General features: G+C 38.6%; 1 protein-coding gene across 1 annotated transcript in view; it reads right to left on the reverse strand.

The window, feature by feature from the left end:
* Positions 1-343: 343 nt before the first annotated feature.
* MALT1 (MALT1 paracaspase) overlaps positions 344-21,647 on the reverse strand; it is a 54,870-nt gene continuing 33,566 nt past the window's right edge. Inside the window, exons 10-17 of the mRNA XM_065889982.1 lie at positions 18,349-18,552; positions 10,193-10,370; positions 8,981-9,055; positions 8,315-8,442; positions 4,373-4,522; positions 3,065-3,222; positions 1,812-1,937; positions 344-784 (exon numbers count right to left, since the gene is read on the reverse strand). Coding sequence (XP_065746054.1) covers positions 344-784; positions 1,812-1,937; positions 3,065-3,222; positions 4,373-4,522; positions 8,315-8,442; positions 8,981-9,055; positions 10,193-10,370; positions 18,349-18,552 — 1,460 coding nt within the window. The remainder of the gene's footprint in view (positions 785-1,811; positions 1,938-3,064; positions 3,223-4,372; positions 4,523-8,314; positions 8,443-8,980; positions 9,056-10,192; positions 10,371-18,348; positions 18,553-21,647) is intronic.

Genomic DNA, 21,647 nt, shown 5'->3' on the forward strand with positions numbered 1-21,647 from the left:
TGGCTCTAAAAATACAACGACTTATTCTACAGTAATGCCATTCCCACTGTTCTGACTTCAGAGTGGTCAAAATGAAAACACTTTTGTTATATACACATAAACATATACACATCCGTACTTCATACTTACAGAACAAATCAACCAATTCACAGAATCTTAGGAAGTCCGTAGTTAAATAATATAATTCCAGCATCTCAAAGTCCTGAGTTTGCCATGAAACAGCTGTTACTAATTTTTTCTTTCCACATGTATATATATTTGCTTTTCCCCAATACCTGACTTTATGTTAAGTACTGTTGGATGAGACATCTATTAATTATGATCACTTTCAAAAACAAAAAGGTCACTTTTCAGAAATTCTGAGCCCATCAGAGAAAGCGAATGGTATTTCATCAGTTGTCTCTACTGGCACATTGCTTCTGCCAAACTGACATGAATAATGGTGGGTATGATGACTTGAAATAAACGCATCTGCAGTCCGGCTGCAACGACAACTATCTGACGGCATCACATTACTTGAGTTACTAAGATGTGAATGGTAAACACCACAGAATGAGTCTTGGGATGAACGATAATGGCCAGCTCCCACGGACACAGCTGTTGAGCTCTGGTAAGGGCTGTTACACATAACACAAGTTTGGAAGCAAGTCTTCCGTCCGGAGCCTCGGTGAATGTCTAGTTTAGCAATGAGAGGTTTTCCGACATTCACTTCCTGCTTTTCCTCTACAGTATCTTCCAATCCTGAGTACTGATATGATAAACACACTGTGAAGACTAGATGTTCCTGAAAAGGAAAAGAAAAGGTTTGTTATCTTCATCAACCCTGAAAGTATATTCAATCTTAGACTCTCATTCACACAACATACAGACAAAACCAAACAACAACAAAAACCCAGTCTCACTCCTGTTTCCCAGGTTCCAGACCCTCAAGGTATCCTTTACACCTTCCCTATACTAAGAAAGGCCGGCTAGAATTAGCTTCCTTTTCCCTCATTCAATGCTTTGAATTAGTATAGTCAAAATCATAGAGATCTGGTATTGTATTCCTGATGAACAGGGAAAAGGTATTTTCCAAGCAGTGGGGCTTGGGAAACGATATTTCCCTATGACTGGAGATGGGGAATAATCTTTTAATGAAACAATAACTGGCTTTACATCTAGGTCAAAATTTTGTTTAGCTGTTTTAAAAATACTACAGAATAATCACAACCATAGGTGGAGAAGTATAATTGAATCAGATAATGGACAGAAGTTCAAAGATACAAGGAGAGTGGAAGTAGATTAGCCACGGACGGGGCAACGGCAGGTTTATGACTGTCCTCGTCAACAGTGCTCACTTCATTCCCCAGGTTTTGGCTATAAATAAAAACTCAGTTTGGCAAGAATTTGGTTCTGTTAGAAAGTTCAACCCTATAGACCATGTACCATGTAGTTTCTGACTTAAGGTCAACGAGAGATGAAAAGAGATCAAAATAAATTCCAATTCTAATTTGTTAAGTTTTCTAGAAAGTCAGAAATAGGAAATGCTTAACTGAAAATGCTAAGATATTTACAAGTAGACTATGCTTTTTGTCTCTGTGGAGGGCAATTACTTGCATTCTCACACACCAATCCTCAGGCCATTATCAGGGACAGGATACAACATGCAAAAGGTCACTGAGACTTGCTGCACAGCCAGCTGTTCGCTCTACTTCAACTTAATACGCCAAGCAGCAGCACATCTATGGACCAATCCAAGGTTCACAGGCAAAAATGCATTTTCACTTTCATAAAGTTTTCCCTTAGTAGTTATAGACAGGAAAAGTAATAACCTTTAATTTTTGCAGTGAGCTGAGTCTAGTATAGAGGCAATGCTTGGGGAGATCCTTTGATACTAAATAGCTCCCAGTTTCTTCGGGCGTCCCTTTATTTGCATCTTTTGGGTCAATATCTAGGTCCTGTGAAAATCAGCAAATGTTATTAATGAAATCAATGGAAGTCACAACATCATCTGACCATAAAACATCTTAACAGGTACTGCTCTCTGATGAACTGTGGTCAGAGTAGATAATCCCTTACCTAGGGCTAGAGATACAATGAAAATATAACATTCTAGAGTCAATTCTAAATTCCTCACCGATACACTTAAGTTAGCTCTGAAAGGACAGTTACTTTCAAACTATTCCTACAAACACTACTAAGTGTCCTCAAGTTTCCTTTTAAGTTCGAGCCCCACTAGTGTTAGATTCCTGGATTCTCTCCTTCCACATACATCACTTTTGGGAAGGTGCAGGGGGATTTATGTGATTTGTATGTTTAAAAGGAATAAGTAGACATGCCAAAGGCAGCTTTTCCCTTTTTTCTTTTAGAGGCAACGGCTGTCGAGAGCAGGGGATCTACTCTGTGACTCTATAGAGAGCAGCCCTCAGGCTCCGCCTGCCCAGTGCCCGGGGGCCAACCCGGGTCCAGAGCTGCCGGGACTGGTGCACAGACCCGTCTAATTCTGGGGGTCACACTGAGCAAATGTCCTCCATGAAGGAGAAGCAAAGATGTTTTGGATTGTTTGCCTTACTCCGTGCTTACGCCTCCATTTACTACAACTACGTAGGAAGGAGGGATATTGTTTAGTGGCTTCCGTAGGCCAATACGAAATACATGTTCTGGAAAGAACTAGGTTTCTATTCTTCCAATATACTACTATAGCTTGACAAATACGACTTACACTGTTGTAGTAACTTTTTCTGGAAACGTTTTTGGAAACGTTTTTAAAAGGAAGTTATTCTGGACATATGTATAGCACATTTTATTCCTTCACATTTGATATCCTATTTAGGGTAAAGGAAATTAAAGCCTTCTTTTCTGGGTGAACTTCAGACATTCCTAAACTTAACAAATTTAAGGTATTTTGGCAAAATTAGTTTTTAAATACTACGACTATCATGACTGAAATGCAAATATTTTTATAAGTGTAAATATATGTATATATATATTGCCTTTACACTTATCAACTTTTAAATTTTCAGAAACTTAGTTGTTAGTAAGTGAGGATATATCATGATATTTTAAATAGAAGAAAAGGACTTACAAGTGGAAAATCGGTAACATAGGCGTCGCACATTGATATGTCAGGTGGTTTGTGGACTATACTCGTATAGATTATCATGACGTTGGAGAACTCAGCTGCAAATCCTAATTGGATCTGAACACCACATTGAAACTTAAGACACATACTCTCTGGAAGTTCTGAAAAAACAATTTATAAATATTTAAAGAATGCTTCGTAAGTTTTCTGATGTTAAGTGGCAAACAAATATTCTTCATGAGGCAAAATACAATTAGAGCTATTTCTGCTGCCTAAAAATGTTATATAAGTAACATTGTTTAAAGACACACACACACACACACACACACTTTAAAAAAAGGGTGCAATATTCTACTGGTCAAGCAAGTATCTTTTGTTTTCTATTTTCTTACAGCTCTTGTCCCTCTGCATACATAGTTTTTATAGTGGTAATCAAAAGTATACATACAATTGTAGATATATTTTCACTGTTTCCTTACTCTTCATGAAAATAGTTTTATTTAATGTGCTTCAATGTGTTAATTTACCAAAAATATATCTTAGAGAACAGACTGTTACGAAAAATAAGACATTATATAGGAGTTCAACAAATACAATTAATTTTCAGTTATCACTTAATAATGTATCCACAGCATAGATATTTGGGATTCATAGACGATTCAACCAACTATTATTTCAGCCAATACTTTAAACTTACTTTTTCACTAAATCACATAGAATTACCAGAGGTGATTAAGTTGCAGATGATTTCTGCCTCACCTTCTTTCTCTTGCTCACCCACCCATGGATTCAAACGTCCAGGAGACAATGCTCAGTTATGCTCAGTAATATTTATAAGCATTCAGTATTTGCTGACCATCACGTTTGTGTCTTTACATGTGATTTCATTCAGTATCAACAACCCTATCAAGTAAGCACTACTTCTTGTCCCCATTTTACAGAAAACATGTTTATCAGGTAGGGGACTGTCTGATTTTTGAAATGGCACATTTCAACATCTCACAATACAGGAGAATCTAAGGGATTGTATATTAGACAAATTGAAAATAGTTTTAAAGATAGAATTTAAGAATGATCATTTAAATTTTATCAAAGGTGAAAATAATGGGTTAATTTAATATTTCCAACATCAAATAAATCAGTGTAATATCTATAACTGAAACCTTTGCTTAGTCTTGGGTTTACTCACTAGGCTAAAATATTTTCCTTACAAAATTCGGAGGAAAGCTGTATGTTCAGAAGGAAAAACACTTTACAATTTTATATAAACATATTATAGAAACAGCTCATAGAAAATAGACTTTACTGTACCATGTGCCTTGGCCCACTGGAGATTCCGCACCAGAGATTCTGCAGAATGTGCTGTTCCCTGTATTGGGTCAGTGAGTGCTCTCTTTTCAGATAAGCTACTTCGAATCTCTAGAGCCTGTTTGCCTTTGGTAAGGTGACATTTACCCATATCTAAAAGATAAGAAGTGAATATAGGTCTTAAGACCACATCCTTTCATTTAGACCAAGAACTCTTCTACAAATCACACTATATCCTCAATATCACTTATTCACTCAACAGACATTTACCAAGCACCTACTATGTGCCAGGCATGGTTCCAGGTGCTAGGGATATAGCAGTGAGCAAAAAGGTAAAAATACTGGGCCAGCTCACTTCTAAAGGCCCCTTTCTAGCTTTTATCTTCTATAATTCTATTAATGAATCCCCAATATTTTAAGCCTTGAAATTCACAAAGGGCTGAAAATGTATTTCTTTACTGTATGGGCAGTCATAATTTTATGTCTATACTCTGTTGAGAAATCCATTCTCAACATGATAAACAAATACATTCTCATAATAAATGATGACACAGCTATGAGCAAGTTAAAATATCATGCTGTCTTTACCTAAGATTTGTTTTTAAAAAAGGAAATAATGTGTTAAAACTACCAATATGTTAAAGCACCATCACTGTCCTCCCCCAACTCAAAGTAACCAAAGTACTCTGTATATTCTTATGCATATTTTAATTTTCACTCATGTAGATATTGGTAAATAGTATGTGCGAACATTTTAGATTTTGTGCTTAACAAAAACGTTACACACATATTTTTGTAATACTATTTTCATTCAACATGATTTAGAGACTTATGAATAGTAACAAATCTCAATTTAAATTTATAAAACCAGATATTCTTTTGTATGAATACATTACAAGAAATGTATCCCATTTCTGTATATATTAATAAAAATAGATTAATATCTGTCTTGGGAAAGTAGTTACTTATCTGGGAAAAAGAGACATAAAACTCTAAGACTTTATCCCTTTTGCTCACAAAGAGATTCCAAATGTTTTTCTTTCACCAATAGTAAGGTCAGAGAGAGAGAGACAGAGTGTGATTTTATATATATGATTATTATAAACACACACACACACACACACACACAGAATGGGAGGAATATATCAAACAATTGAGAACTAAGTTATATCAACATATTGGGGGTTGCAGGGGAGCCTAAGGGTCATGAGCATATATAAAATTATATTGTTGTAGGAGAGAAGATGTAGAAATCAATTTTTTAAAAGAGGAAAAAGGAAGAATGAGCCAAATAAAAAATTAAATGGTTCAAACAGATACAAAAAGCCCACGGTAAAGGTAGCTGAACTAAATTTTCTAGCTGAAGGAGAAAGGTTATCACGTTGGATTTAAATTCATTGATTCTAAATGTGAAAATATTAGAAGCATTCCGTTTAAAATCAGAAATGAGGCAAGAATGTCTACCACTGCTACTTTTATTCAAGAATGTCTCAGAGGTCCTAGCTAGTGCGACATCAAGAACATATCAGAATTCCTCTAAATCAGTAAGAAGAGCAAAAACACCACAATAGAAAAATGGACCAAGGACACGAGCAGATTTTCATGAGAAGACATACGTATTGCCATTAAAAACATGTTCAATATCACTAACAATCAGGGAAACCCAAATCAAAATCACAATGAGATAGTATTTAACACATCTGATTGGCAAAAATAAAAAAGTCTGACATATGAAGTGATGAAAAGAGTGTGGATTTACACGACCTCTTGTACATTACGGGGAAGCGGGTAAGTGTAGATTGGTGCAACCACTTTGCAGAACGGTTTGGCATTATTTCTTAAAATTGAATACTGACATACCCCATGATCCAGTAATTCCAAATACTGGATTTATACCCCAAAGAAACTCTTGCATACATACTCCAGGAGACATATAAGAGATTGTTACAACGGTACTGTTCACGATAGCAAAAACTGGGATGTAACTCAAATGCTCAATAGGAGAGCAGCTGAAAAAACTAGTATGTTTGCACAGTAGAATATTATAATACAGTCAAAATGAATGAACCACAGTCATGCAACAATATGGATTACTCTTACCAATATAACATTAATTGAAAAACTTCAAGTCCCAAATACACAGCATAATATCTTTTGATAAAGTTAAAAACAACTAAAATTAAAATATACATACTTCTTGCAGACATAATATAAACTCAATTAAAACTATGTAAGAAGCAAATCAAGGGAATGATAAACAAGATTTAGAATGATGGTTACCGTGTAAGGGGGGGCAAGGAAAGAGAGAGAGGGAACATATAATTGGATGTAGATTACTGTCAAGGTCTGAGATTCATGTTAAACAACTAATTTCACAATAAAAACTGTCAGAAGTATGTTCTAAGGGACTTACATCATTAAAAATGAAATACTAATTAAATAATTTTTTCTAGCAGGTCTTGGAGTTTTATATAGTAAGATGGTTTTTGGGTCCCTTAAATGCCATACTGCTAAAACTAGATAGGAAAGAATTTATTTTGCAATTTCAAGCAACTGAACAATAATGCTGTCTGGAGTACAAAGATCAAAATCCGGGGTCACAGATTAACAACTGGAGCCTTGTAACAGCAGTCCGCTTATTTCATATTTTGTTTCACGGGTACACAACTGAAACTGGAAAGGTAGTTTTTCTGCCTTGACTATTTGGTCTATGATCTTTGAATACTTACATTTTTTTCTGAATATTTTTAAGTTATCCAGAAGATCCAAAGTTCAAATATATAATAAAAATATAATCCAGAAGTTCAGATATAAACTCATAGCACATACTGGGATGCCACTCATTGCCATAACAACAAAGTATATATCATATGTGGGTGAACTGGTGCTTTTTACTAAGTGTTAAGATAGTTAATATATCTTAAAGACTAAAATTAGAATAAAGCATTTTAGAGTCTTTGAAGCACCTTCACAGATCTCACTTTGAAAATAACTGACATACTCCAAAGGCTTTAATTTTTTTTTTTAAGCGCCAGAACTTTGTCTTCAAATGAGAACTTAAATAGAAGCCCACATAATATGTAAAACAGATAAAAGCAGAACTTCTTTGGTTGAAGAAGGAGGGCCAAAGCTCTGACTGTTTACATTAAAGGGGAAAGTAGTTAAGTGATCCAGCTAAGGGATCTACACCAACAAAAATATGAAAATAAACGAATGTGACTAACAGCAGGTCGTGAAACACTCAGATACCATACACTCAAGCTGCCATCTTAGGAACATCCATGAAACTCCATTTGCTAGTGAGCCAGTGTGTAAAAGAACTGCCTTCTTTTTGATATGACTTGGAAAATGGCATTTCAAAAAACACATGTCAATCTACGGCTGTAACATGTGATTATTCAACACCTGACACGAGCACAGCATTATGCCAGGCAGGGAAGGAAGGAATAGAAGGGAATGGAAGACATGGTGTTAGACCTCTAGGATCCTGTCCTTAAAGCAGAATTTTAAAACTGCTAAGTTCATCAAGAAAAAAAAAAAAAGAACCCAGCTTTTCCCCATAGGGTCTCAGCATTTCTGTAAAGTTTATCTGTCTGATCCTGAAAGAGGATGCTCATTAGGCAATTTTTTTTTTTTTTTTTTGCAAATAAGCAGACCGGGCAGCAACAGGCACTAAGCATAGAAACAAGGTGAAGAGCTCTGAGGATTAAACTTCATTTATTTCACAACCACGTCTGGGGTCAGACTCGTACTTCAAGTAATACTGCACAGATGCATGTAGCTAAGCCAATAGGGGGGGAAGGAGGGAAACCTGAGTGTTGTGAACATTATATAAAAAAAAATTGTCTTATAAATACGAATTCCAAATCTGCACAGTAACAATAGGAATAAAATAATGACCCAACAGAGAACCCTGAGTAGCTTTCTCTTTAGTTTTTATTTTACCTTCCGCAACTTCATCCAGTAACACAGTTATTTTCTTTTCTTCTAATAATCTATCTTTTAAAAATTTCATGAAGATTCCATTTGCCAACCCAGAATGCTGTATTTCAAAGGCTTCTGCTCCTTGACACCTGAAAAAAGACATTTTTAAAAAAGCAAGCACTTGCCGCATGAGGCTTCTGCAAAAACTGAGGAGCCTCATGTACTCCCCGCCTCTCTCGTGGCATCCCAAATAAAGAGTTAATCTTTAAGCAAGAACTAAATGCTTTGCTGCTTAGTAAAAACAAGATGCCAAGCTATGAAGTGCTGAAGTCAATTATTTAAAAATTTCTATCAAGAATATCGAGGCAGGGCTTCCCTGGTGGCGCAGTGGTTGAGAGTCCGCCTGCCATGCAGGGGACACGGGTTCGTGTCCCGGTCTGGGAAGATCCCACGTGCCGTGGAGCGGTTGGGCCCGTGAGCCATGGCCGCTGAGCCTGCGCCTCCGGAGCCTGTGCTCCGCAACGGGAGAGGCCACAACAGTGAGAGGCCCGCGGTCCGCAAAAAAAAGAATATCGAGGCAAATTTATGCCTAGATGGCTATGGATATTTCTAGGCTTCTAATCTACAATCAAAAAGAAGTCAACAAAGAATGAAGGAATCCTCAACAAAAACATAAAAGTTTCTTACGTGGCATATCCAAACACAATATTGGCAGTGACTTTTAGTGCGTCCAAGATTGGGATGGTATCATCGTAGTCATTTCTATTTAAAAGGTAGGAGAGGAGAAGGACAGATATAAATATGAAAAGTTAAAACAGCATTCTTAAAAGAACATAAATAACAAACATGATACTATCCTATTACACATAACTTAAAATTATAGGTTCAAATTCCTTTATCTTATTAGCTACATATTTACCAAAAGTAATCCAGGGCTCCTAAACTATTGAGACAGCAGAGACTCACACCTTTTTTCTTGTTAGCTTTAAAACTGGAGTTACATTTGAATTCGGCCATTGGATTTTGACTGGTAAAAGCTGAGCAAGCAAAACACTAAACCTGAGTAGAATCATCATTGGCTCCACTCCTTAGTATCACAATGGCAGACAAATGGGATCCAAATCTTCAAACGTCTGCTTCAGCTAAACTTTTTCTGTCTGCAATACCATGACTAACTAGAGGCCCTCACTCCATGCATGGTGTCTCTGCTAATTCCTGGAGGAACAGCTGCAGGGATTGTTAGAAACGTTCTAAAGGCAGGCTGAAGAGCTGTATGTTTTCCTTCTTTTTTTTTAAATTTTAATTTATATTATTTATTTTTGGCTGCGTTGGGTCTTCGTTGCTGCACTCAGGCTTTCTCTAGTTGGTGGCGAGCGGGAGCGACTCTTTGTTGTGGTGTGTGGGCTTCTCATTTCGGTGGCTTCTCTTGTTGCGGAGCACGGGCTCTAGGCGCGCGAGCTTCAGTAGTTACGGCACACAGGCTCAGCAGTTGTGGCTTGCGGGCTCTAGAGCACAGGCTCAGTAGTTGTGGCGCACGGGCTTAGGTGCTCCGTGGCATGTGGGATCTTCCCGGACCAGGGCTGGAAACCGTGTCCCCTGCACTGGCAGGTGGATTCTTAACCACTGCACCACCAGGGAAGCCCCTGTATCTTTTCTATTATGAGAAAATACCCATGCCCTTTTGTTCTTCACTTTTGTCCTAGAGCAGACAGGAAAAGGTAAAACACACACAGAAAATATATTTTCCTCTAGTTTTCTTCTTCATCACTTTCAGTCTATAAGCTAAAATTCACAAACTTGTGATTCCTACCATGCAGAGGTTTGCCTTTAGATTTAACTTCTCAAGGTTGATATTTAACTGACGAACAAGTTTCAGTATATAAAGAATGGACAGTTTACCTTTTCCTGCACATGTCCAACAGGAACACATTGAGTCCGGTTTCTTTTTCTTGCATCAATTTCAGTATATTTTGTACACACAGGCAATTTTCAGACCTATATGGATTTGGAGCATCAACAGGGACCATAAAGCTGTTCCCGAAGTTTTCATAACCATGTCCTGCATAATATAATAGTCCTGAAAAGCAAGAAAAAAGAGAAATCGCACTCTGAACATGTAGCACTCTTTAAGAAAAAAGGATGTTAATGCATGCTTATTTAAGATATGTGCAACTATAAACACAACTCAGTGTTAACTGAATTTGTATTAAATTATTTTGACAACCATCTTTATTTAAGTACTGAATTTTCAACCAACATCAAGATGCTATCCAGAAGTGTGTTTTAATTCATAAAGGTAATACATTTGTAACCAATGGTATCATATGGAATGCAGTTTTATCTCATGATGTTAAAATACAAAAAAAGGCTAAGGACTTCTTTGCTGACTCATCTGTCTCCTCTGTGAAACCAGAAACTTCTTCAGGGCAGGGCAGTCTTACATTTATCTGTGCATTCCTGGCACACAGCAGGAGTATAGTATTTAATGGATGAAGGAATAAACACAACTCAGACGAATAGCCACTGCAGTGTCAAGTATTCGAACCCATGTCCCCTGCATTGGCAGGTGGATTCTCAACCACTGCACCACCAGGGAGGCCCCTCTAACTCTTTGTAGTTACAGCCCTAACCCCTAGCAAGAATGTGGCTTTAAACGGCCACGAAAACTTGCTTCCTTTGGCCCTAGAGGGCAGGATCCAGGTTGCCTACTTTTCTTGAACTCCTATTTAAATGAGAAAAATGGGTCTTTCGTATGTATCACTTTGGGTAAAAAATGACAAAAGGGGCCCACCCATATATTCAGTGTGGGTTTATTCTACCTCAAGTGAGCCCTGAATATTATCATGTAGGCAGTGAGGACAATGAAAAAGAAATGAAGACAGAGTTCCTGGCCCTGAGGGTCTCGCAATTCATTCAGGCACGCTCATGTTATTAGTTAAAGAAGAGTCGGCATCTAATTAAATACCATATATCATGTGATGAGGGCAACCCTGTATGAAATGAATGAAGCGCAGAGAGGAATATCAGTGTAAGGTGAAGCAATAACGGACGGTCTTGAGAGAAAGGGTGCGATCTGGAAAGGCAGCGAGAAAGCAAGGTGTGTTACAGGCAGGATGCACAGAAACGAAGCTTGGGCCTGGAATGACAGCTAATGGAAAGGAGACTAGCCTGGCAAGGAATTAAATGATCACTGGAAATGAAAGTAAGAGTGCACAGATAGCATTTTGAAAATCACGACAAAGGGAGTGGGTTTAATTCGCTAAGCCGTGAAGATCAAGTGAAAAGACAACTCACAGAATGGGAGAAAATACTTATCTGTCTATAAGGACATATATATTTGTAAGGATGAATCCTGTATCTGTAAGGACACTTTGTATGCAGAATATATAAAGAACCCTTCAATTCAACAATAAAAAGACAATCCAATTTTAAAACGGGCAAAGGATTTGAATAAACATTTCTCCGAAGACAATATACAAATGGCAAATAAGCACATGAAAAGATGCCCAACATCATTAACCATGCAAAACAAAACAATGAGATACCATTTCACACTTATTAGCATGGCTATAATCAAAAAGGCAGTAACAAATGCTGACGAGGATGTAGAGAAATTAGAAAGCTCGTTTATTTCCGGCAGGAATATACAATAGCACAGGCGCTTTGGAGTCAAGCAGTTCGTCAAAAAACGAAACTCAGAATTATATGACCCAGCAATTCCACTCCAAGGGAAGTATCCAAGAGAACTGAAAACAAGTGTCCACAGAAGAATAGGCACACGAATGTTCATAGCAGTGCTATTCGCAATATCCAAAAACTGGAAAATGCCTAAATGCCAACCTGCTGATGAATGGATAAATAAAACGTTCTATATGCACACAACGGACGACTCATTGGCCATAAAAGTAACACTACCGCAGATGAACTTTAACTACACTGTGCTAAGTGAAAGAAGCCAGACGCAAAAGGACGCACATGGAGCGATTCCATTTATATGAAATGTCCTCAACAGACAAATCCAGAGACAGAAAGTGATCTGGTGTTGCCAGGAGTTTGGGGTATGGAGGACTGAGGTGTGACCGCTAATGGATATGGGTTTTTCTGTGGGCGTGATGAAAATGTTCTGGAATTAGGTGACTGCCCAGCTTTGTGCATATACTAAAAACCACTTGTATACTTTAAAAGAATTGTATACTTTATTTATTTATTTATTTTTTGGTACATGCGCCTCTCACTGTTGTGGCCTCTCCCGTTGCGGAGCACAGGCTCCGGACGCGCAGGCTCAGCGGCCATGGCTCACGGGCCCAGCTGCTCCGCGGCACGTGGGATCTTCCCGGACTTGGGCACGAACCCGCATCCCCTGCATCGGCAGGAGGACCCTCAACCACTGCGCCACCAGGGAAGCCCAAGAATTGTATACTTTAAAAGAGTAAAATTTATACTCTGCCAAGTACTCAAAATCTGACTCTGCTCTCTCTTTCCTGCTTCCAGAGCAAGACATGCTTATCTGTAACCTCCATGACCCTGCTCAGGTCACGATCTCCTTTCCACCTACCCAAATCTTCACCAAGGCTCCAGGCTTATCTCAGGTTCAGAACCCTCAGCAACTTATCACCTGGTCTCTAGTTTTCTAACACACTTCAGCCTCACCCTGCTGGGAAATCCTACAGCAGCACTCTTGACACTTAAAGTCATATACAGTATTTGCTTTATTGACATTTTACGGTTCTACGTAGATATAGTTTCTCTGATAAAAGCGATCGTAATAAAAACAGGAATTTTATATTTGCGTAGCATTTTCATGGTTTTCAAAGCACCTTCATATACATGATCTGATTTTAACCCATATAACAATCTTTAAATGACCTATTTAATAAGTGAGGAAATCAAATTTTAAAAGATTAAACAATTTGTTTAAAATCATGTAGCTGATAGGTGTTTGGATTCCATTTACAGTCTTCTCCCCCTCCCATTATATTAAGGGACTTATAATTTTCTTTCCTTTTTTTGGTTGGGCCATGCGGCATGTGGGATCTCAGTTCTCCCACCAGGGATCAAACACACGCCCCCCCAGTGGAAGCTTGGAGTCTTAACCACTGGACCACCAGGGAAGTCCTGTAATTTTCTTGGAGTATAGATCATGTTCTTTATTTTCTGTATCTCCCTCAACACCTAGAATACTCTTTATCTGGGCTAGGGACATAACAGGAACTCAGTAATTAGTTCTTTTTTTTTTTTTTTTTTTTGCAGTACGTGGGCCTCTCACTGTTGTGGCCTCTCCTGTTGCGGAGCACAGGCTCCAGACGCGCAGGCTCAGCGGCCATGGCTCACGGGCCCAGCCTCTTCGCGGCATGTGGGATCCTCCCGGACCGGGGCACGAACCTGCGTCCCCTGCATCGGCAGGCGGACTCTCAACCACTGCGCCACCAGGGAAGCCCCAGTAATTACTTCTTGACTGTATTAAATTAACAGTGCAAACTGGTCAGGGCAGAGGTAGATCTGGAGACCTTTCTAGAAAGAGTCTGACTTTCAGTAGCAATGGTACCATTTCTACAACTGATATCATTAAGAGACAGCCAACCAGAAAGCATGGGTATTGCTCCCATTGTATCACTTAACACATTCTGGCTCAAGCAAGACTTGGCTTGGGAGAAGAAGCAACTTCAAGGGAAGGTTCAGCCTCCATCATCCAGGAAAAGCTAAGTGTGTGGTCCAGTGTTTCACTGCTGCATGCCCAGCTCTGCAATCATGGATATTAAGGCACTGACAACAAAATACCTTTTCTCCACTGCAGAATAATTCATGAAAAGTGTAATAAGAATTTTGTATCAAAGTCTACATACAAATTATACTGCAGGAGATTAAGCATTTTTATGTTAAATAACTAGACCAAATGACTGTATTTTAAAAATTCCATCTCTAGTACTACTTGTACGTTTAATTAACTACCCTCATTACTCAAGGATAGAAGGACAAAACAGATCTCTTTTAAAATGTCAAAGAATTCAATGTGGTTAAAAATACAATCTTATAAATTAGATCTTTTGGGAATTTTATTTCTTGGGAATATGATTTCTAAGAATATAGTCTGTCACAGATATTTATTTTTGCCTACAGAGAAAATAATTGTTTAAATGGAAGATTTTCCCACTTGAGTTGAGCTGCAGTGCACCTGGCACAGGGCCTGATTAGAACATGCACCACCATGACCACCACCGCTGCCGCCATCGACCTACATAGCTCTTACTACACGCCAGGCACTGTTGGAAGAAGGCCCTTTACTTTTATTATCTTATAATGCTCACAACACATATCTCACAATAAGGTAGGCAATGTTATCATCCCCCTCTTACAGATGTAAAAGCTGAGACACCGGGAGGTTTAATGGCTCACCCACATTCACATGACTAATAAGCGATAGACTCGGAAGTGGGATGCCAGCCAGAGTAACTGCTGCGCTATGTTATACTGTCTCTTTATTATCTACTGCTGGCTTTCTAGTTAACTTTACTCTCAGAAAATATAAAATGTTGGTGTGCTGGTTTTCATCACTTCACCACACTATCACTTTAAAAACCCCTTCTTTTTTTTCAAATGAAATCTTAGACTGAACCGTAACACATAATAACAGATGAAAGCTGGGTTTCTCTGTTGAGGCCTGAAGTGGAATGTTGTCCAAATGCCCCATCTATCGGTGAAGGAAAATCTGAATTCAGAAAATCATGACAACAATAGCTACAGTATTTTGAGCGCTTTTAGTGTGCCAGACACAGGGATGATTATTTTATCTTACTTATTCTGGAACAACTTCATTAATTTAGCCTATCCATTTCAGAAGTTCTTTTTGGCTTAGAAAAGTGAATTAACTTCGTCATAGTCACACAGCTAGGAAGCAGAAAAGCCAGAGCGCCGAGCCTGGGGTTGGTTACTCTCAGGTTCGTTGCTTAACCACTGAGCTACAATGACGTGAATGATTCCTCTAGAGTGAATGAGGCTTTGGCCTTATTCTGACCAGACTCCTTTTTTTTTTTTCTTTTCAGGTTTGACATTAGCATTGTATTTTATTTATTTATTTTTAAAAACATCTTTATTGGAGTGTAATTGCTTTACAATGGTGTGTTAGTTTCTGCTTTATAACAAAGTGAATCAGCTATACATATACATATACCCTCATATCTCTTCCCTCTTGCGTCTCCCTCCCTCCCACCCTCCCTATCCCACCCCTCCAGGCGGTCACAAAGCATCGAGCTGATCTCCCTGTGCTATGCGGCTGCTTCCCACTGGCTATCTATTTTACATTTGGTAGTGTATATATGTCCATGCCACTGTCTCACTTCGTCCCAGCTTACCCTTCCCTCTCCCTGTATCCTCAAGTCCATTCTCTAGTAGGTCTGTGTCTTTATTCCCATCCTGCCCCTAGGTTCTTCATGACCCTTTTTTTTTTTTTTTTTAAAGATTCCCTACATATGTGTTAGCATACGGTATTTGTTTTTCTCTCTCTGACTTACTTCACTCTGTATGACAGACTCTAGGGGACTCCTTTAATCTTGTTTTCTATCAAAGCATATCTAAGCTGCAGCAAGTGACGAATGTCAAAAGGTGTTACGTAGGGTGGATATCAAGCCAAATATGTAGTTACTCTCCATCCTGGTTTATCTATACAACTGAAATCTTTATCCTTATTTATCTTCAAGGACATGTAGTATTTAAGTCAGTTATTCCTGTTCTTAGATTGTGTTTTTAATGTTTATATATGTTTAAAATTTGAGTTACTTATTTTCTGTTAATTTTTATTTCTCTCACAAACCCAAGGGCACTATAATACAAAAGGGCATAAACTTGAATGCCTGTGTTTCCCACATCTAATGGGAAATTCCTATGACTCTGCCTCGGCCTCCCCTACCCCCGAAGTACTCCTGGCCCCCCGGGGCTGTCAGCTGGACACAGGGCACAGTCCAGGGGAAACGCCTATGCCCTCAGGCCTCTACCACACTTACATGGAAAGTAGATGTGTCTGATGTTTGGGATATTCACAATACTTCAAAATATAATGCAGCCACCCTGTTAAGACATGAATCAGTAGTATTTAAACATCTTTTCCAGCTTTCTTAAGCTGCCATTTCGCTTTAATATACCTATTTATTCCATATTCCAAGTTGAGGTTTTCATACTGGGGCAAAGCTTCAGCATAAGCTGAACTCTTCTTGCCAGAACTTTAACTATTTCTGGTTCTCAAGCTTGCAGGGGCAATTAAAAGTTTTGATTTAAAAAGCCAAACCAAGGACTTAAAGCCAAGGTGATAATGTTAATAAGAAATGAGAACAAATAATCAAGTACATACTTCTTCATATAATTCCCTCACTCTTAAAATACTTCACCAATCCCAAAACCTAAGTTGGTAAATATTTTTTCCTTCTACCTCCTTACTTTTGGGGAAGTTTTAGAAGCCTTTTCCTGTTTAAGCCATCTATGCACTTAAAAATGGAGATAAATTATGTAATATAAAAATAATCAACCAACCACCTTATTAGAGACTAAAAATATAAACCAACTACCACAAAGGTACATTAGTATCATATATTCTACCATGTTTTCATAAGACAAATGAATGGATTCACCCAGATTCATCACTTTATATACTCATAAACAAGATTATGTTATTAAAACGTCACCGTAATAGTTGAAATCCCAAATCTGAGAGATTTAATTTGTTGATTCACCTGCCTAACTGTAATCCTTATTACTTAAGAAGAAACTCATTTAAAACTTATTTAGTGCGATTTTAAGACTGTCCCTCATCCCACATACAGTAATGTGTTAAATCTTGGAAAAAAATCTTTTCTTCCATTAAAAATTCTACTCTGAGAACCTTTAGCAGTTGTACCAAGCTTGCCTCATCGTATGACTCTAATTAGAAGTAAAAAGGCTACATTTAGAAATTATTTTTTTTTTTTTTTTTTTTTTTGCGGTACGCGGGCCTCTCACTGTTGTGGCCTCTCCCACCGCGGAGCACAGGCTCTGGATGCGCAGGCTCAGCGGCCATGGCTCACGGGCCCAGCCGCTCCGCGGCATGTGGGATCTTCCCGGACCAGGGCACAAACCCGTGTCCCCTGCATCGGCAGGCGGACTCTCAACCACTGCGCCACCAGGGAAGCCCTAGAAATTATTGAAGTAAAATAATTGGAAAGGTATAGAAGCCAAATTGACGCTTTGTTTATCGGTGGCATCCTGACAACAGGCCTGGAGATGTCACTTTCCCAGCAGCTGAATGTTATTACACAACATCGTGGTGAGCACAACTCTGAGACACATGGCTCACAGCACAACATTTGGCCGTTCCATGCTCGTGGTTATGCCCACTAAAAGAAAGAAATTACCAAAGAAATTGCTTACTACTGACAGCATATTCTCTCTTTAAAGAATCACTGACATATATGTAGTGTTCTTAACATATTTAAAAGAATGAGAAAAACCATTACAAATTTACTGTTAGAATTTTTGTGGAGGTCCATCTTTAACTGCATCTGCATAAAACTTTAGTTTACTGATTGCTTTCACATGTCTCACTCCCCAACATTTTCTTGTTAAATTCTACTGTAGTTCCCACTAAAAGACCTGAAAATACTATGCAATAGTTAGAAAAAGGAAACAAACGTGAAATGTTCATTCGGTTACAGCATTTTGTACGCTAAACACACACACACACACACACACACACACACACACACAGTAATATTTAACATATATGAATATACAATTTGCTATTTGGTCATTGAACTTTACTATACTGTAGATCTCGTAGTCAATAAAACAGAATCACGTAAGATAGGTAAGAATTCTAATAAGAACAACATTGTTTTGACACATGAAAGTAAAGACATCAAGCTAATTAGTCATATGGAACTATGGAATGAAGATCAAAATCCATCTTTTATTACAAGAATAAAACTTTTCAACAATCCGTTTACCATGCCTTTCTGTTTTTTAACTCTTAACCTAACTTATACAAGAAAAACAGTGGATAATTATAAAAGCAAAGATGACAAACATCTTACCATAGACTCCTTTGTCTAAAAGCAGTAAAAATTCATCCACGGCATTACGCATCTCATATTCAGTAAGATCCAGCAGTGAAACGACTTTGAAATCTAGCTGTCTTAACAAGTTGGTCAATTCATACACATCCACCAAAGGAGCTTTAAGCTTGGGGTGCTCCCAGTAATTCATATTTCCTATCAAAAGAGCAACCTTGTCCTTTGCTATTTAAAAAAAAAAGGGGGCGGGAGGGGGAGAAATTTAAAGGAGGATATAAAAATTAAACCTAATAAAATACTTTACAAATAAGATTTCATTATTTAATTTCATTTTAGAGTGAACACCTTACATAGCAGACCAATAAACTCTATTGAGGATACAGAGGCTGATGAATTAAACAACTGAAATTAATTGATGCTTTTGAGAACCAGGCAAAGGATATTAGCTGTATATGAAGCGTAATAGTAACTAATATTAAAGTAATACTTTTACTGATTCACAACAGAAGGAAAGAATATTCAATATAGACTTTTAGAGCAAATTTAAACAAAGAATGTTTGGAATTGGGTTCCCATCAAATTAGGTTCTGTTTTGCTGACAACGGAACAGGCTAGAAACAAAAGAAATACCAAAAAGAGGGAAAGGAAGAATTCCCATCAGAGCAGATAAGGGGAAATACCAAAGAGGAGGGAAAAGCAGGAGTTTAACAAGTACTGTACTTTTAAATTTTCAGTTGATGTACTGTCTCCCGTTAGCTTCTTCAAAAAAAATTTCGTGTTTGGGTGAGATGCGGTTACCTCAGGGCTGCATGAAGACTTTTTGTATGAATACCTTAGCAGTTCGGTCTGTGACCTTAGTGAACTGAGGCTCTGCTCAAGGACGTGGTCTCATACAAAAAGTGGTTCTGTTTGTAAGAGGCAAAAAGATCCACACCTGTGCCTTTAAAAGTACCAGCTGGCTTCATCTGGTATATAGCTTGTCCAAAAGAGTTGTGGAAGGCTGAGCATAGCTTAGTGCCTAAGAGGTCTTCAGAACTGTACTTCTGCTAGTCGCGGGTGGGGTTAAAGGTTAAAGACTTGAGACTGTGCCACGACAACAGGAACCTGTCACGATGTTTTTCTCAAGGGCTGGCAGTGGGGTGTGTGCAGCATGTTACGGTCTAAATCCATGATGGAGACACCAGAGAGCAGCAGAGAAGGTGTAACAGGAGCACGTGGCAGTCCCAGACTGACGCTGGCCAGGACTTGGTGACCAGCCTTTGTCACAGAGTGCTGCTAAGTAGCTTATCTGTAAATTAATATGGATTACACTCGTGTGGGATTGAAACAGGCACAAATAATCCCGTTGCGGACTTGATGGCTACAATACGTAATCTAATTTCAGATGCTTCAAATCGCCAAGATGATTAAACGTCACCAAAAATCTCTGGTGGAATTTCTTCTCTTTCCACAGAGCATTTAAGTCTAGGGTTAAACAAGGTCTGGAGAAAAACTAGCACCAACTAAAAGAATGTGACCCTCTCAGAGTGGCAGAATACCCCACTTTGTGAAAATCCTCAATACTTCTGTCATGGTATCTTTTTTTTGTTTCTTTGGCCTCGCCGCGGCTTGTGCAACCAGGGATTGAACCTGGGCCCTTGGCAGTGAAAGCGCCGAGTCCTAACTGCTGGACGGCCAGGGAATTCCCCTTGTCATGGTACGTTTATCCTACACTGACATTTTCGGAGATTTCTTGCTAATTGCCTATTCTTATGAGTATACACATTTTTGAAAAAAAATGAAATGATACTTAAGCCACATTTCTAACTCAGTAAGTCACTTCAAGTCCTGTACAAATGATAATCTCTTCTTCTATTCCAAAGAAAAGGCCAATTTTCAAGACTGTTTAATAAATAAGTAAATTGAGACATAAAGCCTCTACTAAACTGCCTTTCGTTTTAAAACAATAAAAAAAGTTGACAATACTCAGGATGGACTTCAACTAGGAGGCAGTAGAAAATATGATCACTTGTATTTTTTTTTAAAGTTTCTTCTTAAATAAACTAGAAATGTACTCTTACCCCAATTTACCCACTATATAGGAACACTTCAGCTGGCTAATCCACGGAAAAATTTCAGAGCATGTTTTTCAGAGCCCATCAACCCTATCAGAGTTCAGAGCCAATGTCAATACACTGATGGACTCAGTTCAATCCGTTCCTAAGTGAGAGGAGGTGGAGGATGTGTGGTCACTGGCTGACATCATTACAGTCCAAATCATGGGGTTCCCAATGCGATTCAAGTAGTAAAGTGTCTGCAAAGCATCGTGGGTTTCGTGGTGGGATATTATGATAGTTTAGGATATATATTAGATTAAAATTTTCTGTTGGCAGAAAACAATTATAAAGGTATGTAATAAAAAAAAATCACTGGGGTTTTTGGTTGGGGGAACAGTTGTCAAACTAACCATACAGGCTGTTTCTGCTAAGATCGATTATTTATTCACTAGTTTTGTTATCTGTTTGGAAGGAACACTTGGCATTATTTATAGAATGCAAGGGTTCAGGGCTTCCCTGGTGGCGCAGTGGTTAAGAATCCGCCTGCCAATACAAGGGGCACGGGTTCGAGCCCTGGTCCGGGAAGATCCCACATGCCGTGGAGCAGCTAAGCCCGTGCACCACAACTACTGAGCCTGAGCTCAAGAGCCCCCAAGCCACAGCTGCTGAGCCCACGTGCCACAACTACTGAAGCCTGTGCGCCTAGAGCCTGTGCTCCGCAACAAGAGAAGCCATGACAATGAGAAGCCCATGCACTGCAACGAAGAGTAGCCCCTGCTCGCCGCAACTAGAGAAAAGCCCGCGTACGGCAACGAAGACCCAACACAGCCAAAAATAAAGAAATAAATAAATTAAAAAGAAAAAAAAAGAATGCAAGGGTTCAGCAATTTGAGAACTATGGGCTTAGAATGTGTGTATCAATAATTGATCATAACTCTTCAAAAACTTTTCCCCAAGGATAATTTTTAACAGCTAGTTCCTAAACCGTCTTGGAGCATTTTGAGCTTGATGGTAATAAAGATGATGGGTAGGGAACTTACCTTGCCCACTCTACTTGTAAACCAGTTCCTGAACGATAGGTGAACTGGGGTGGATTTAGAATAGAGAAGCAGACTGCAGTGGTCGAAATGAGAGGTGACAAAGTCTCATTCCAGGAATTGGTTGTAGAAAGGGAAAGGAAAAGTCAGACTTTAGAGCTATGACCGAGAAAGAAACAGTAAAATCTGAAGTTGAGGAGATAAGAGTGAGGAATCAAAGAAAACTTCAAAATAGCAACTATATAAG

The sequence above is a fragment of the Phocoena phocoena genome, chromosome 13 (genome assembly GCF_963924675.1).
Source record: "Phocoena phocoena chromosome 13, mPhoPho1.1, whole genome shotgun sequence".
In the NCBI taxonomy this organism is placed as follows: domain Eukaryota; kingdom Metazoa; phylum Chordata; class Mammalia; order Artiodactyla; family Phocoenidae; genus Phocoena; species Phocoena phocoena.